Here is a 16,428-nt window from a genome sequence, read left to right as displayed (position 1 = left end):
TCCTTTACGCTGAGGGACAGAAGGTGGCCCGCTTCCCTTCCCGTTGCCTCTTCCTTGGCTCTCCCAGGAAGCCGTTTCCATCCTCCCCAGCCAACAGGCCGCTCCACGGGTTGAAGGAGAGCGGTTCGCTTCCTAGAGAGGCAACGTTCCTCAACAGCCGGAAGTGGGGCACACCCGGAAGTTTCCCTGCCCGGAAGGGACGTCAAGCTGGGCCGGTTGCCTGGCGACGAGGCGCCTGGCGAGTATGGAGTGAGGAGATGAGTTAGAGGCTCGTGCGTCGGAGAAGATGGCCTTGCTTGAGTGGGGGGTGAAGAGGAGCGAGACCACCCGAAAGGGGAGAAGCGCGCCGTGAAGCCGCCTCCCTTCCGCGCCCTGCAGAGAGTTGCTTGACACCCATGATTCCCAGCCAGCGCGGCCAATGGGTGTTGCAGTCAATCGCCTTGAAGGGCATCAGGTTGGGGGAAGGTGAGGCGGCTGACGGATTTCGCCCACCCGGCCTATATTCACAACGACGCTGTGAGGAGGCTGCAATTCCTCTCTCAGCCCGACTCCCCGCATGCTTGGAAAGGGGAGAGGATCGTGTGTGCCACCCTGGAAAATAAACATTTTCTTACGGAGTGTTGCTGGGGCTGCTTTGTTCTCCAAAGGAACGAACATGTCCATCTGTTTACATTTGCAGGTGCTGACGACTTCCTAACATTTTTCTCAGTGCACCAAAGCTGAGATCTGTTTTCTCCCGAACAGGTGAGGCATGACTGATTCTTCATGGTTGCATTTCTGGAGTTTAGCAGCTCGCAAACTGAGTTTGGAATACATTCCATTTGTACAATGGTTTGGGTCTTTGTTTCCCCAAAAAGCTGTAAGGACACCTGAAGAGTGTACTCGACAGTTCCAGTCCAATATATTGGCTATGTTAATCCACATCAAGATATTCTGACCTTTTTACATGTCTATTCTGTATTTAGCTCTTATTTCCCAATGTTTTGTGAATTCTCATTGGAGATATGGGTCAGTGACAGCTGGCATACTTCCTATCTGTTACAAGACTCAAATTTTCTTTGCTGGGGAAGAGCAAAGATCTGTTTCTGCCATTATCTTTTACTGCCTTGGAATGTTTCTAAGTACTGGATCTTGTGATCTTCAGGAAGAGGACTTCTGCTAGAGGCTCATGCTCCAGAATTGTGCCTCCAGGGTGCCTATACAGCAGCGGTTTATGCAGATTCTGGCTGCCAGATCCATGTCAGAAACCCACTCTTTGGAGCACAATTACTGCAGTATTGTTCAAGGTACCTGTGAAGTACTAGAAATGTCTGAAATATCCTGAGCTAGTCCATTGGTTTCCCCAGCCACCTAGTATTTTAGCCACTGGCAGTGGCTCTCCAGCTTTTCTGACCAGATTCTTTCCTGGCACTAGCTGGAGTCATGAGTGATTGAAGTCTCCATCCTACAAAGCTTGCCATATCTCTTCTCTGCCAATTCCTAAGCTGCTTAGCCTGAATTGTTTAAACCAGTAATGTCTCCTCAGACTGATAACAGTCGCCCAGGATCTGAGGTAGCAGTGGTTTCCAAACCAGGTATACTGGGAATGATTCTTCCAGGAGATTCTGGGGACTGAATCTAGATTGTTGTGTCTGCAAAACACAGGCTCATTCTCTGAGAAATTCTAGGCAACTGTGCATGTGACCATAGATTAGCAATAGCACTGGTATAAGTGCAGAGAAAAATCTTGGTAAGCATATTGCCATAACACAGGCTCCTCATTTATCTTCGTTTATTTCACTTAGTTTTAAAGGTTTACTTACAAGGCAAAAATGTGCACCCCAGTGTATAAAATTTAGGGACCATCCGTAATGGATAATCTCATTTGCCTCTAAGGTCTACATTAAAAACTGGAAAAAGTAACTTTCCTAGTATTTTTAACTAGGCTGTGATTTTTCTATTCTTGGGAGTAATGCATGGCTGACTGGTACTATATTACTTGGTCTGGCTCGTCAACTGAAGGAAGTTGGGTGCCACCGTTCGTAGGATGAGGAGGGTGGAGTGGGATGGGTGCTTGGTACACTCCCAAAGGAGAGGGCAAAAGTGCACCAACTGGGGGAGTCTTGGCTCAGGACTGACTACCCAGGAGTCTGTGTGAACTGCTTTCTTGCCCAGATCGTGGCCCTTGTAAAGCTGGGAACAGCTTTTCTTCCTTGTTCTAGAAGTGTCTTTATACAAGCAAATGGGCAGGTGCTCTTGACATGTGGTCTGTAGATGCTGCACCAGCCCGGCTAAATGGAAGTGAATGTGATATTGGAGAGTAGATTGTTTTTTATATTGTTATTTTTTGTATTTTAACTTATGTTTGTATTTTTAATTTAATGTTATAGTTATTTTTTAACTTAATGTTGTAAGCCGCCCCGAGGCTTCGGCGAATGGGGCGGCATAAAAATGTTTTAATAAAAATAATTTAAAAAATAGATTGATTTCGTCTGCAGTGGACAGTGCTACTTTCCAGAAGGAGAGGTTGCCTTTTAGAAGATCCCTTTCATTCATTTGTTTTCTGAGCTTGTTCTTGTCCTTCAGTGGGGGAGGACAATGTAAAACTATTTAAATCAACGCTCCTCTGGTTTCAGCCTTCCTAGGTTCCCTGAAATTTTCTTTGCTCCTGATCCTACATGTAAACATCATGTTTGATTTGGTTTAGGGTGTTTTTGTCTAATGGGCAGAAACATCAAGCTGGTTCCTTGATTCACAAGTGCCTTCTTTGCACTCATGTTCTCTTTCTTTCTTTGTTTAAGCCTGGGACAGGTGAAAGAAGACACATGAAAGACCATATCAAGTGTTTCAGAAAAAAAGATCAGTAGCCAGAGGTGGCAGAGAATTTTGGGCACTGAGACAAGATGAAGAAGCGGGGGAAAGACCAACAAAATACACAGAGAAGAAAAAATACACAGAGAAGAAAGAGAGTGAAGAAACGCTTTGTGCATAGAAAAACGTCAGCCCAGAAATCAACACTTGATGACCATTCTTCAAATCACAAAGGCAGCAAACGATATAAATGCCTCGAGTGTGCGACTAGTTTCAAGCGGAGTACAGACCTTCTCTCGCATCAAAGAATACACACAGGAGAGAAACCATTTAGTTGTCCGAATTGTGGAAAATCTTTTAATCAGAAGGGAGCACTTAATATCCATCAAAGAATACACTCAGGAGAGAAGCCATTTAAATGCTCAGAGTGTGGAAGGAGATTCAGTCAGAGCGGAGCCCTTCAAGCACATAAAAGAACTCACACAGGGGAGAAACCATTTAAATGCTTGGACTGTGGAAAGTGTTTCAAACAAAATGGTTATCTTAGAACACATCAAAGATCACATACAGGGGAGAAACCATTTGCATGTTTACAGTGTGGAAAGACTTTTTGTCACAAAAAAAGTCTTATTTGTCATCAGATAATTCACATAAAAGGGAACCCATTTAAATGCCTGGAATGTGGAAAAAGCTTCAGTCAGGAGCATGTCCTAGAATCACATCAGAGAATTCACACAAATGAAAAGCCATTTGAATGTTTGCAGTGTGGAAAGAGCTTCCGCCTCAAACGAAGCCTTACAAATCACCAAATAATTCACACAGAAGACAATCCATTTAAATGCCTGGAGTGTGGAAAGACCTTCAGCCGGAAGCATCATCTTACTGCACATCAAAGAGTTCACACAAGAGAAAAACTCACATTTGAGTGTTCGCAATGTGGAACGCATTTTGATCACAAGCAGAACCTTACTGTTCATCAGAAGAGTCACAAACAAGAAAAGCCATTTAAATGCCTGCAGTGTAGGAAGAGATTTAGGAACAGGGGTGGTCTCAGAACGCACAAAAAATTCCACGTTGAAGGAACACTGTATACTTGCCTGCAGTGTGGTAGAAGATTCAAGCGGAAGCACATGCTTCTTTCCCACCAAAGAACTCACACAGGGGAGAAACCATATGTATGCTCAGTGTGTGGAAAGAGATTCTACCAGATAAGTGCCTTTAAATGTCATCAGAGAACACACACAGGAGAGAAGCCCTATCAGTGCTTGAAGTGTAGAAAGAGCTTCAGTCTGAAATTTTTTCTCACACTACATCAAACCATTCATTCAAAGGAAAAACCATTTAAATGCTTGGAATGTGGAAAGAATTTTAGTCGCAAGACATACCTCTCTTTACATCAAAAAACTCACACTGGGGAAAAACCATACAAATGCTTGTGGTGTGGAAAAAGTTTTAGTCTAAGACCATATTTTAAATTTCATAAAAGAATTCACAGAGCAGACAAGCCATATAGATGCTTGGAGTGTGGGAAGACCTTTAGGCAGAAAGCACGCTTTTCCTTACATCAAAGAATTCACACAGGAAACAAACTATTTAAATGTTTGAAGTGCAGAAAGGGCTTCAATCGAAGGAAATCACTTAGATCTCATAAAAGAACTCATGCAAATGAGGATGTTCCCCTAGAACAACCGACTCCTACTGTAGATCTGGGGCAACCTAAGAGATTCCGTGTGGGGAATAACTTACGTGAGGTTCCCAACAAACCAGTCAACCCTGTCCTGAGTCCAGCCACATCTCTAGCCTTGCCTCCCACCACCCATGGCCTGGCAGAGCACAAAATGCAATGTATCAAGTGGGACATACAGGACCGTGATGGGAGACGCCACCTGATTCCCCGAACACCCTTTCGCCCAAAGCTTGCACATAAGTAAGGGGCTATTCCAGAACAACCATCTACTTAAGAGGAGGATGAACCAGCTGTGAATGTTAATGAGGCAGTCTCAGACATAATGTCTGGACCCGCATCAGCATTCCCCAGACCTTTTTTCTGGTTTACCCATTTCCATAAAATCCTTGACCTTCATTTTCAGGCTCAAGGCAGGAAAAACTATTTAAGTGTCTGGACTTGAAAATGGGTTGGAGTAGAGCACAAATCTTACTTCATATTAGCAAAGTCTCACAGGACAAATGATTTTAATGCCTCTACTTCAAGGTGATGTGATCCCCTTCATGGGGTGATCCCATCGCATCAAATAATTATGTAGTAAAGTATCACTAGTAATGTGCCTAATACCTTGAGGCCTGTGCTTGTGAGATGTATGTGGATTCATACTTGGTACAGCTGAAAAATGTGCTCAGTAGATCAGATGTTACACGTGTGCAAGGGGGTGTGTAGGTGTCCCTTTCTCATGCACATGCACCCACTGCAGAGCTAACATTTGTATGAATAGATACCCTAGTGCGAATGAAATATTTTGTATGAATAATACTTAGGACAAGGTGTAGAATATCAATAGGGATGGGGTGTTTTGTTAAGCAAATTATATATCAGAGAAACTTTAGATTCCTCCTGTTTAGAAAGAACTTGAAGTAATTCTTCATGGTACACATTGGTGATTAGGCTAATAATTCCCTGTTTGTATACACCATTTCCCATTAAGGTTGTCTTACCATTTGCAAGAAACATATAGCTGATTTCCATATGTGTTAATTGAGAGAAAGCACTATGATTTAGCAGAATGTGGGGACTTTTCACAGATTCTGCCTTTTCTTTACAGCCCCCTGAACCCCCTTAAATCTAGTGCAGCGCAATGTAGAAGAGAGATGGAGGTTGCAGAAATTGCATCTCTCCTGGCCCTGCGCCTTCCATATAACTCTTAGGACTAATCCTAACCCGAGTTCTTGGAGACTGTGTAGATGTCCCTGAGCAGGTGCCATCCAGATTCTGATCATTTTTCTGCCTGTGGCAAAGGACAAGAAATTGCCCCATTCCGTACCATGTACAAATGTCAAATGAACTGGCTCTGTCTTGGTTGAACACAGCAGTCGGTGTTCCGCTTTGTGAAGAAAAATGGGACGAAGGAACCTCTCTGTCACAAATATCCTTGGAAGGAAAGACAGTCAGTTTGGCTTTCCATGTCTTCTATCATTTCAAATAGATGATGTTTCTCATGCTAAATTAATCCTATGGGGCAACCCAGATTTAAAAATTGGTAAGAAAATGTTTTTGGTTTGGGTTTTTTTTTTTTTTTTTTTTTTGTGGCAGACTTAAGTTGATTTTTACTTTGGATCACCTAGCAAGTGCCGATGGTGAGTTTTGTGGCTCTCAGATTTGTGTGCCAAATATGACTTGCATATAACTGCTGAAAAGTAGATTGAAAGGGAACACGGCATGCAGAGTTGGCTTCAGGCAAAATATCTGGTACTCTTTTCTTGACAGCTTCCAAGAACAGGGACTCCTTAAGGAGCCAGCCACAAAAGGATGTGTGTGCTTAGTCATCCCAAGCCTTGGATAGGCCTCATCCAACCTTAGTGAGGTCGCAATACATGTCATATCTTTCAGATCTCTATAATGTATTCATACGCTGATACATTTTTGTCCAACCCAAATCACTGGATTTTGGAAAGGAACATTTCCATCCGTGAGGACCCCTCAGGTTCACTGTTTGGAAGAACAACTTTTCTTCTCTCTCTCCTGCAAAAACTGACATCGCTTGGCAGATCAGCAGACATGAATAGGTTTTTTTTTTTTCTTTTCCTGTCTGTGCTACAGTGTGTATGGGTACCTGAAGGCCCAGAAGAAAATGGAGAATCAAAAAGCTTTATGGGACTGGCCAGGATTGAGTATTTTTGCAGCAAAACTGAGAGGCCGGGAGTGGCTGGAGAAAGGAACATAACAGATAGGATGAGCCTGCCCCATCCCATCCAGAGACAAAATGGAATGTGACAAGCGTGTGTGTTCAAAGTAAAGAAAGACCAGCACATTCCGCGTCAGCTCTGCTCAGAGGAGATCGCTGTTCAATCCAGTTGGCCTAAGCTGATAGCATCAACTTCAAATGCCTGGGCTTTCCAGCTCCCGCGTGTGCCAGAATGGTGCTGAACTGGTCACCCACAGTCCCCGTGGATCACCGCCTGGAGAGGGTCTGTTGGCTGCGAGTATGAGCTGCATGAATGCAAGAGTGAGTGAGGCCTCTTGATACTGTTGCTGATGACTACGGAACGTATATTCGTATATTTCTGTATTCCATATATCGTGGAATAGATGTTACATGCATAGTGTTTAAGACCAGATCTGGCGTTCAGTCTCTCTTTGATAAGGGCTCTCCTTGGAAACCTGATAGTCTCCTCTTTATTGAATCAAGGACTGCTTCGTTCTGGTCACATAAATTGGCGTCACGAACAGGATCGTAAAAGAGACTAGGTTTTCAGGAATACCAGCCTGTGGGAGAGACGACTGAATGGAAAACAAACTGGAAGGATGCCTCCGTCTGAAGGGTATTTTTAGAGCCTGGCTCCGACTAAGGTTGTTGTAAAACAGGACGTCCTAGGCTATTTGGAATAAGGAATTGGTACCAAACGGAAAGATGAGCTCACATTTTGGACAAGGAAATTAAGAAATTGTTTAGAATTTTGGAACTGGATAGGGTCTTTTTATGAATAATGGCCCTCTTTGGGAACAGAAGCCAGAGGACTGAAGTGAGGATATGGTACAGTGGTACCTTGGCTGATGAACTTAATCCATTCCAGGACTCTGGTCGTGACTCAAATTGGTCAAGACCCAAGTGAAATTTCCCCATAAGGTTCAATGTAAATAAGGTTAATCTGTTCTGTAAATATTTGATTTAATCACAAAAATTGGAAACAAAGTAACAACAACAAAGTAACAAAGTACAGTACAGTAGAGAGCACTGACCTAGGTGGGAGGGGAGGTTATTGTTTGGAGGGAGAGTACAAACAATAATCGTGCGATAGTGATCATGCTGCGGGGGGAGATGATCGCGCTCATGCACAGGAGGGAGACGGGCGCGATCACGGGCGTGCTTGTGCAGGGGGAGACGAGCAAAATCGTGCTGGGGGGGCGGAGACTGGCGCGATCGTGGTCGTCACCCAGTGCAGAGTTCACAAACTGAGAGAATTTTTCTCTGAAATTTCTGTTCGTGACCTGATTTGGTCGTGAACTGAGGCCCCATGTATATGGAAATCCCTTTCAGGTGAAAAAGGGACAGATGATAGATCCCAGGATTTGGGAACAGAAGCCAGAGGAATGAAGTGAGGATATGGTATATGGAAATCCCTTTTAGGTTAAAAGAAAAAAAAGGGACAGGTGATAGATTTTAAAGAAAAACTATCCCCGGATTTGGGAACAGAAGCCAGGGGACTGGCTATTTAAAATGAGAAGAAAAACAGTGGCTAATACTAAGGAACAAAATGCTTCTGAAGGAGCAAGCAAATACATGGGCTCGGGACTGAGAAACCCATATGAAAATATAATGGAGGTTATGTATAAAACTGCAGGGCTGTGCTTTGGGAAAGCAAATATTGAAGATACAGTAAAACAGTTAAGGATAATACTGTTACTGCATGACGGTCTAGAACATGGGTCCTCAAACTATGGACCGCAGGCCATGCTCATTTATACAGCCCGCCTCAGAGCTTTTGGACTTGCTTGGAGAAAGTGATCTCCAAGTGAGTCCAAAAGCTCTGAGCCAGTGCAGGAGTTCTTTGAAACTGAGCAGAGAGCCAGCGCACGAGCCAAATTGCAACAGCTCAACTGCACGTGCACCAGCTCTCCCCCCCACCCCCCATCCCATTGCATGCATATACAGAGCAGGAATACAGAGCAGAAAACAGAAGAGAGGAAGGCAGAAAGAGAGAGAGAGAGAGACGAAGACAGTAAAAAAGGATTGAAGGTAAGAAAGATAAAACTTTTTAAATCTATGTTTAATTATGTGAGCCATGTCCCTGGGCTGCAGGCCAAGCCGTAGCCACCTCACCGAGCCCGGGGGCAGACAGGCTGAGGCGGAGCAGGGCTACGGCCTTCTCTGAGCAAGCCACTGCCATCAAGCAGCTGCCATGTTCATCCCCGTGGCGGGGAGAGGCAGGAAGTGCCCCGTTCGGCCAGGCGCAGCCCCATCCCAAAAGCAGCCCTTACCTTCTCCATGCAACCCTCTCCCAGCTGGGGGAGCTGCCCTGTGCTTGCCTCTCTGGCCTCCCTCTCCCCCTCCTGGAGCCAGGCGAGCACTTGTGAGGGGGACCTTCCCCTGACTCGGAAGCGAGGCAGCAGTGAGGAGCCGAAAAAAGCCTCGACTGAGGCGAGCGCGCCCTCATGGCTCCCCCTCGTGTCATGCTCTCCCTTTCGGCCGGTGGCACGGCATCGTCTTGGGCTTCTGCTGCAGCCCAAGCAAGTGGAGCAATCATTTTTAATCTTTTAATTAATTTGTTAATTTATTTTACTTTTATTTTTTGAAATTTATTGTAATTTCAATTGATTTGTTAATTTATTATCATTTTAATTTATTAATTTATTATCATTTTAATTAATTTGTTAATTTATTTTAATCATAATTTTTCAAACTATTGTCCACCCCCTCAACAGTCTGAGAGACAGTGAACTGGCCCACTGTTTAAAGAGTTTGAGGACCTTCAGTCTAGAAGCAACATACAGAGTTTGGAAGGAAGGATGTGCCAAAGGAGAATTTTTAGAAGAAGGGATGAATAACTTGGAAATAGAAATACACAGATTGCCCAGAGAATTGATGCAAAAAGAGGACAGATTGTGGGACATGGAGAAGAAAAATAGGATCTTCATAGCAGAGACAGAACAGTTAGAAGAATAGATGGAACAGTTTAACAGGCTGGAGATAAAAACCCAAGCCTTACAGGAAGTACTTATAAAAGGAACGCCAAAACCAGTGAAGGTGGGAGCATATAAGGAGGACAGAATAATGATGGAGACAATAGTTTGGAGGAGACTGGGGGGAAGAGCCCTTTCCTCCACCCCCACCATACATAGATGGGTGTTGCTACAGTGCTACTTGCCCAGAGAGCCCAGACTGTGCTATAATGAAAGCTAAAACGGTTAAACCAGTGGCAGCATACCGAAGAACATTGAAATAATTTGGAACAGTTCAAACTGTGGCTTCAGAGAGCTATAAAATTATGGCAACCTAAGCAAGGGGAGCTATTTTATATTCGTCTTCATTGGACAAATCAAACTATAGCAGTGGGGTTATATCAAAAGGATGAGGAAGGTAAACTGAGACCAATAGCCTGTACAAGTAGGAATTTAACATCTGTAGAAGAAAAAAACGATTGTGAAAAAGCCACTGTAACAACCATGTGGGCTTTACAAGAGTGGAAATACTGGATAGAATTAAGGTGGTGATACATTTGTCGCATGGAGGGTTAAAATACATTCTAACAGAGCTAGGGTGGCGTAGTGGTGAAGAGCTGGGACTGGGACTCAGGCAATCTTTTATCTGGCCAGAGCGACTTCTTTTCTTTTCTTTTATAACTTTTCTGTTATAACTTCTTTTATATCGTTTATATTTTTTATTTATTTTATATTATTAATTTTAATTTTAAATTGTTATTTTTGTATTGTATTGTGTTGTGTTGTAAGCCGCCCCGAGGCTTCGGCAAGGGGCAGCATAGAAATGTTCTAATAATGTTCTAATAATAATAATAATAAATCTGGGTTCTAGTCCCCACTCAGCCATGGAGCCAACTGGGTGACTCTGGGCCAGTCACAGGCTCTCAGCCCAACCTACCTCACAGGGTTGTTGTTGTGGGGAGAAGATGGAGGAGGAGAATGATGTAAGCTGCCTTGAGCCCTTTGTAGGAACAAGGCAGGATATAAATCGCAATATAAATCAATAATAAATTCTGACGGGGAATTTGCCTACAGTAAGTTCTGTAAAATTGGCTCAATGGACAGTGTGGCTGAATCAGAAGGGAACAGATTTCCAAACAATTAAGAACCCAGATTTAATGGTGGGGATTCTACAAGATCCCAGATATACACACGTGAGTGACAACATGTGTGAAAAGGAAAAGATAAAGTACTTACAATATCAGGACATTAATAAAGACAGTGACAACATGTACTTTACAGATGGGGGTTCATGGAGTAAGAATAACCGCGTGGGCATGGTAAAGTCCAAATATGTTTAGGAAATTAGTTAAGGAAAATGGGAAAGATTTGGCAGAAAAATTGCCTCAAGTTCTATTGGCTATAAGGAGTAGCCCCACATGAAAATTGGAGACAAAATGAATTTAGGGTTTCCAGATGACTTTGACGTTCACGATGAACGCAATATGGACTTGTCTGGGGTATTGAAGGAAAGGGAACAATATTGCAAGAGCATTAGGGAGGAAATGGAAAATATGAATAAGTTGAAATCTGCAGTGGAAGCAGAAAAGGTTACGATTCCGATTGGCGAACAAGTGGGATAGTTGAAATTAGGACCAAAAGAGCATAATTTATGGCACAAATGGAGGGGACTGTAGAGGAATATTGCCGGAAGACTTGTATATTGAGGAGACAGGTAGTGTAACACAATTGCCCTTCAGTTCCTGCCTTAACCGGGCCTCACCTTTGGAGACTCAGTTGCGGCCCTCCGGCATGCGGGGGTGGGGGGGGAAGCCGCTTGCTAATTAGGATGGTACAGCATTGGAATGCAGGAAAGTAAACCATGGAGCTTATCGAGAGCTGGGAACAGCAGATGTGGCTAATATCTATATATGCCCTCACACCCCTCACAATCAATGAGGGAGGCCCTCCTCCAGGAACCCTCCCTGAAGGAGGTAAACAGCGCATCTCCTCAGAGCAGGGCCTTCTCTGCGGTGGCGCCCAGATTATGGAATGCGCTCCCTGGAGAGGTTCGCCTGGCGCCAAGCTTATACTCTTTTTGGCGCCACATTAAAACCTTTTTATTTATCTGGTATTTTAAAAACTAGTATTAATTGTAGCGGTTGTGTTTTATTGCTTTTAGCACTGGATTGTTTTAATGTATGTAATTTTATGGATTGTTGTAATGTTTTGACTGTGAGCCGTCCCAAGATGCCTTGCAGTATGAATCGTAACAGTTGTGTTTTATTGCTTTTACAGCTAGATTGGTTTAATGTATGTAATTTTATTGATTGTTGTAATGTTTTGACTGTGAGCCGTCCCAAGATGCCTTGCATGGGGGGTGGCATGCAAAAGTTTAAAATAAATAAATAACTGTTTTGACGTAGCTTTCCACAGCAAGTAAGACTCCCAGATTTAGGGTAGAAAGAAAAGCCTCGCGACCCCACCCGAGCGATTTCCAGGGTGAGATCGAACCGAGCAAGGAAGGTCACACATGCCGGCCAAGAATTAGGGCTTTTCCCTGTCGTTCGTGGGGGGGGGGGGGGGGGGGGGGCTCCCGACGGCTGATAGAGGAAAGCCAGCTTACCTGGTATTGTATTTCCTTTCCCATGTTGTTATCTCTGTTTACACTGCAGTGCCTGTTTTAGAATAAAATCTTTATACTTTAATCCACCTGTGTACACATTGCTTTTGAGCCCAAAAATGTTATTTTAATTTATTGTTGTAAGCCGCCCTGAGGCTTTGGCGAATGGGGTGGCATAAAAATGTTTTAATAGATAGATAGATAGATAGATAGATAGATAGATAGATAGATAGAACCTTTTGTCCTTGGCAAAACATTTGGCGAGGTCAGCAGAATCCACAGGGAATACAGAGGTGGAGAAAAAATGGCTTCCAAGCGAGATGTCGGCCAGAGCCACACACCGGGTTGGTCTGGCGCTGGGTTCTGGGTGCCAGTGGCTCAAGTTTTGAACCAGTTGACCCCACCTGTTGAATGGGGGCCCGTGATGGAAGGATTGGGAGGTCCCACCCCCGATGCTGTGCTTAAATGCCTGCAGTTATTGGGGGTTGGGAAGTAGCAGTTGTGCGGGGGCAGATGGCAGTGAGAGGGCTAGGATGGGTCCTTCTCACTGCGCTCCGCACTTCGTGGGAACAATTAGAAGCCTCACAGGAGAAAGTTCAGCCGCAAGCCAAAGCCTTAATTGCCCAGGAAGAGCAGCAGGCTCTCATGAGAGAGGCGTTAGAGAGTGCTCAGGGGAGGGGGGATTTGGCAGAGGAATGAGCCGCCGTGATGGCAGTTCGGTTTGCTAAACTTAAACACCAGAAGCAGGCGAAATGAAGGCGTATACCTAACCCTCAAAATGTCAGAACTCTCATGATATCTCAAGGTTGGGACCCAGAGACATGGAATGGAAATATTTGGGACTCCGATGAATCCAACTGGTCACAGGGGGAGGATGATGAAGAAAGTGAACAGATGGTGAAGGTGAGGCCATTAATTACTAATAAATCCAAGGGGCCACCTGGAAATCCGGCTGCCACACAGACCACCAGAACAGTGCGGGATTTTACTCAGCAAGAGCTGGCAGAAATCACATGGAACACAGCACAACGGCCAGGGGAAGAGTTAAGTCAGTGGTTAATGAGGTTTTGGGGCAAGGGTACCAACCGTATATATATGACTGCAGACAAGTTGCTGAAATTAGGAGCGTTTGATTAATCAGTATCTCAGAAACCTACCTCCAGTGGCAGTGGGGCCTTTGCTAGATTGGTGTATACTGGCAATAAAGACCAGGTATCCAGCTGCCATGGACTGGGAGGAGCAGCTGCCCCTGTGGCATCCTATTGAGGAAGCAATGACGCAGTTAAGAGCCATGGCTATGCAGGCTGGGATATACCAAGTGGGGTTTCAAGAACCTGACAGCCAACCTCTCACTGCGGGGATGAGGGCTTGCTTAATGAAGGGGACTTCCTCCTCCAGGGGCGATGCTCTGCTGGCGTTGTGGGGCCAGCCCAAGCTCACCAAGCTCAAGGCAGGGAGTGGTGCTGATAGGGAAGTTGGAAGACATTCAAAAGGAGGACAGCGCCAAGTCCTGGGTAGAGCTGCTAAGGAGGGAAGGAAAGGCTGCCGTGACTACAAGAAACAGAACAAGAAAATGCCTCGATGGCAAATGTTTGTGGACCTTTTGAAGGCTGGAGTGTCAAAGGCTGATATAGATGGTGTTCCAGTGGACGACACATACAAGCTGTGGGGGGAGGAGTGTGCAAGCAAGGGGGAGGCTGATAGAGGTGACCCACAGGTGAGGGAATCTACCCCAACAGCCCCTCCTGGGGACTCATATCCTCCATTGCCGGGAAAGGGAGTGGGGGGATGGCAGATGCCCTGCCCTATAGATTAGGGGTGTGGCAAGGCTCCAGATGTAAGGCTAATAAAGACCCCCATCCCTGGAGACCAGCGGCCACACTTACCTGTGACTACTTACTGGTCCAGCAGGAACACTCAGGCTCTGCTGCAGACAGGGGCAGATGTGGGCCTGACCCATGGAAATCCAGATAAACATGAAGGAGAAACAGTAAACATTGATGCCTATGAGGATGGGGAGGAAGACACCATGCAGGTGTGGGTGCGATTGGCCCTGGAACAGTCTGGCTTTCGGGGGCAACTGTATTGATTCACCAGTTGAAGAAGCTTGCCCCACCTTTGGTGGCAGCTATACCAGATGCAGTGGCTTTGTTGGGACATATAGAAAGGAATGCTGGAGTATGGCATGCCATGATAGACCTAGCTAATGCTTTCTTCTCCGTTCCAATTGAACGGAAACGGTATATTGCAAAGAAGGCAAAACCAGGCCCTCGAGGTATGAGTGTTCTTCAAGAGCCAGTGTTGAACTTGACCCCTACTGGGGAAGAGATGCAGGAGAACCCTATACTGGAAATCCAGGTGAAACAACCATCCCCGGACCAAGCTGGGGAACAGTGTTGGAGCAAGCCAGGTTTGAGCTGAACAGCCACCCTCTAGGGGTTGGCCAAAGACCTCTGCAGCACATGATGGGCTTCGTGGCACCAGCTCCAGTGGAGCACCTCATGGTATGGAAAACACACCCCCATGGAGTATGGGGCAGCTCTCACAATGCCAGAAGGGGTGGTGGCACCCACCGGAGGGCGGGTCACTGTACCTCTGGGCACGGGAGCGACCGAACCCCGTGGAACCTCTGGACGGAGTGCAGTACACTCTGGCCTAGCCCTGAAAGGAATACAGGTGTTAGGAGGGGTGGTGGATGTGGATTACCAGGACAAAATGGAGGTGCTGCTGCATGAAGTGGGTGCAGAGGACATGGCAAATAGCCCAGCTGGCTTGTGAAGAGCTGAGTGTACCCGCTATCAAAGGGGTGGAGGATTCTAATAAAGCAACAAGTAGAAGGGACAAAGGACGTGGATCCAAGAAGGATTTAACTCTTGGACAGAAAGTATGGGTGATGTATCCAAACCAACCTGACCAAACAGGAGAAATTCTCAGTAGAGAAAATGATCTCTGAGCGAGTCTGAAAGCTCTGAGCCGGCACAGGCATTATCTGAAACTGAGCACAGGGCCGTCTTAATGCATGGGCCTGATGGGCACTTGCCCATGGGCCCCATACTAATCTGTGTATGTTAACCCTTCATTTTTACATTTTTATTCCTGGGAGTACTTGTCGTAGGGGCCCCAGTACACTGCTTTGCCCAGGGCCCATAATGCTGTTAAGACGGCCCTGACTATGCAGAGAGACGGCGCATGCGCCAAATTGCAACAGCTAAACTGCGCATGTGCCAGCTCTTCCCCTGTCATTGCACACATATACAGAGTGGGAATACGGAGCTGGAAACAGAAGAGAGGTGGGCGGAAGACAGAGAGAGGCGAAGACTCTAAAAAAGGATTGAAGGTAAGAAAATTACAACTTTTAAAATCTATTTTTAATTATGTGAGCCACGTCCCTGGGTTGTGGGCCAAGCCACAGCTGCCTCACCAAGCCCGGGGGCAGCCGCTCAATGGCGGCAGTGGCTTGCCCAGAGAAGGCCGCGGTGGAGGCATGGAAACCACAGCCTTCTATGGGTAAGCCGTCGAGTGGCCACCATGCTTCTTCCCGCACAGCAGGGAGAGGCAGGAGGCCCCGCTCAGTCAGTCACGGCCCCATCCCCCACCTCCTCTCGCCTCAGAAAGCAGCCCTTACCTCGGAGCCATCCCATGCTAGCCGCTCTGGCCTCCCGCTCCTGCTCCGGCTCCCTCAAAACCAGGGCGGCTGCAAGGACTATAATTTCCATCATGGCCAATGGAAGTTGTAGTCCAACTCATCCGGACAGTACCAGTTTTGGCAAGGTTGCACTTAAAATATGGTAGTCATCAGCTCTGCATCCAAATACAGCCATTGTGTATTGTGGGAATTGTTCTGGGCTGGTACAGTGGTACCTCGGCTCACGAACACCTCAAATCGGGTCGCGAACAGAAATGTCTGAAAAGTTTTGTCTTGGGTCGTGAACTCCACACAGGGTGAGGATCGCAATTGCACCCATCTGCCCCCACAAGTGTGCCCACTTCACATTTTTGTGATTTAAAAAAATGGTTGCAGAACAGATTAACTTTATTTACATTGAACCTTATGGGACATTTGACTTGGCTCATGACCAATTTGGGTTGTGACCAGAGTCCTGGAATAGATTAAGTTCGTGAGCCGAGGTACCACTGTACTTGACCAGGACAGCAGAAAGCTGTCATCAAAGAGCTCTGAAGGGATTACTGATGACAGTTACCA

General features: G+C 45.7%; 2 protein-coding genes across 4 annotated transcripts in view; one reads left to right on the top strand and one right to left on the bottom strand.

Moving 5' to 3' along the window:
• LOC123020270 (zinc finger protein 239-like) overlaps positions 1-558 on the bottom strand; it is a 2,887-nt gene extending 2,329 nt beyond the window's left edge. The window contains exon 1 of the mRNA XM_044423734.1: positions 493-558. Coding sequence (XP_044279669.1) covers positions 493-558 — 66 coding nt within the window. The remainder of the gene's footprint in view (positions 1-492) is intronic.
• Positions 214-5,976, top strand: LOC123020266 (gastrula zinc finger protein XlCGF57.1-like). 3 transcript variants are annotated; one of them, XM_044423730.1, is made up of 3 exons: positions 214-465; positions 680-744; positions 2,781-5,976. In XM_044423730.1, exon 3 carries the CDS (start codon positions 2,883-2,885, stop codon positions 4,719-4,721), a length of 1,839 nt encoding a protein of 612 aa, XP_044279665.1. In that variant the 5' UTR covers positions 214-465; positions 680-744; positions 2,781-2,882; the 3' UTR covers positions 4,722-5,976. The 3 variants fall into 3 exon arrangements, with proteins under 3 accessions (XP_044279665.1, XP_044279663.1, XP_044279664.1); XM_044423728.1 differs by having other exon boundaries at positions 214-744; XM_044423729.1 differs by having other exon boundaries at positions 214-1,286.
• The last annotated feature ends 10,452 nt before the right edge of the window (positions 5,977-16,428 follow it).

Source organism: Varanus komodoensis, unplaced genomic scaffold (genome assembly GCF_004798865.1).
Source record: "Varanus komodoensis strain SLA01 unplaced genomic scaffold, ASM479886v1 scaffold149, whole genome shotgun sequence".
Lineage (NCBI taxonomy): Eukaryota > Metazoa > Chordata > Lepidosauria > Squamata > Varanidae > Varanus > Varanus komodoensis.
Note: the sequence above shows the minus strand (reverse complement) of the source record. Positions and strands in the feature narration are given on the sequence as shown.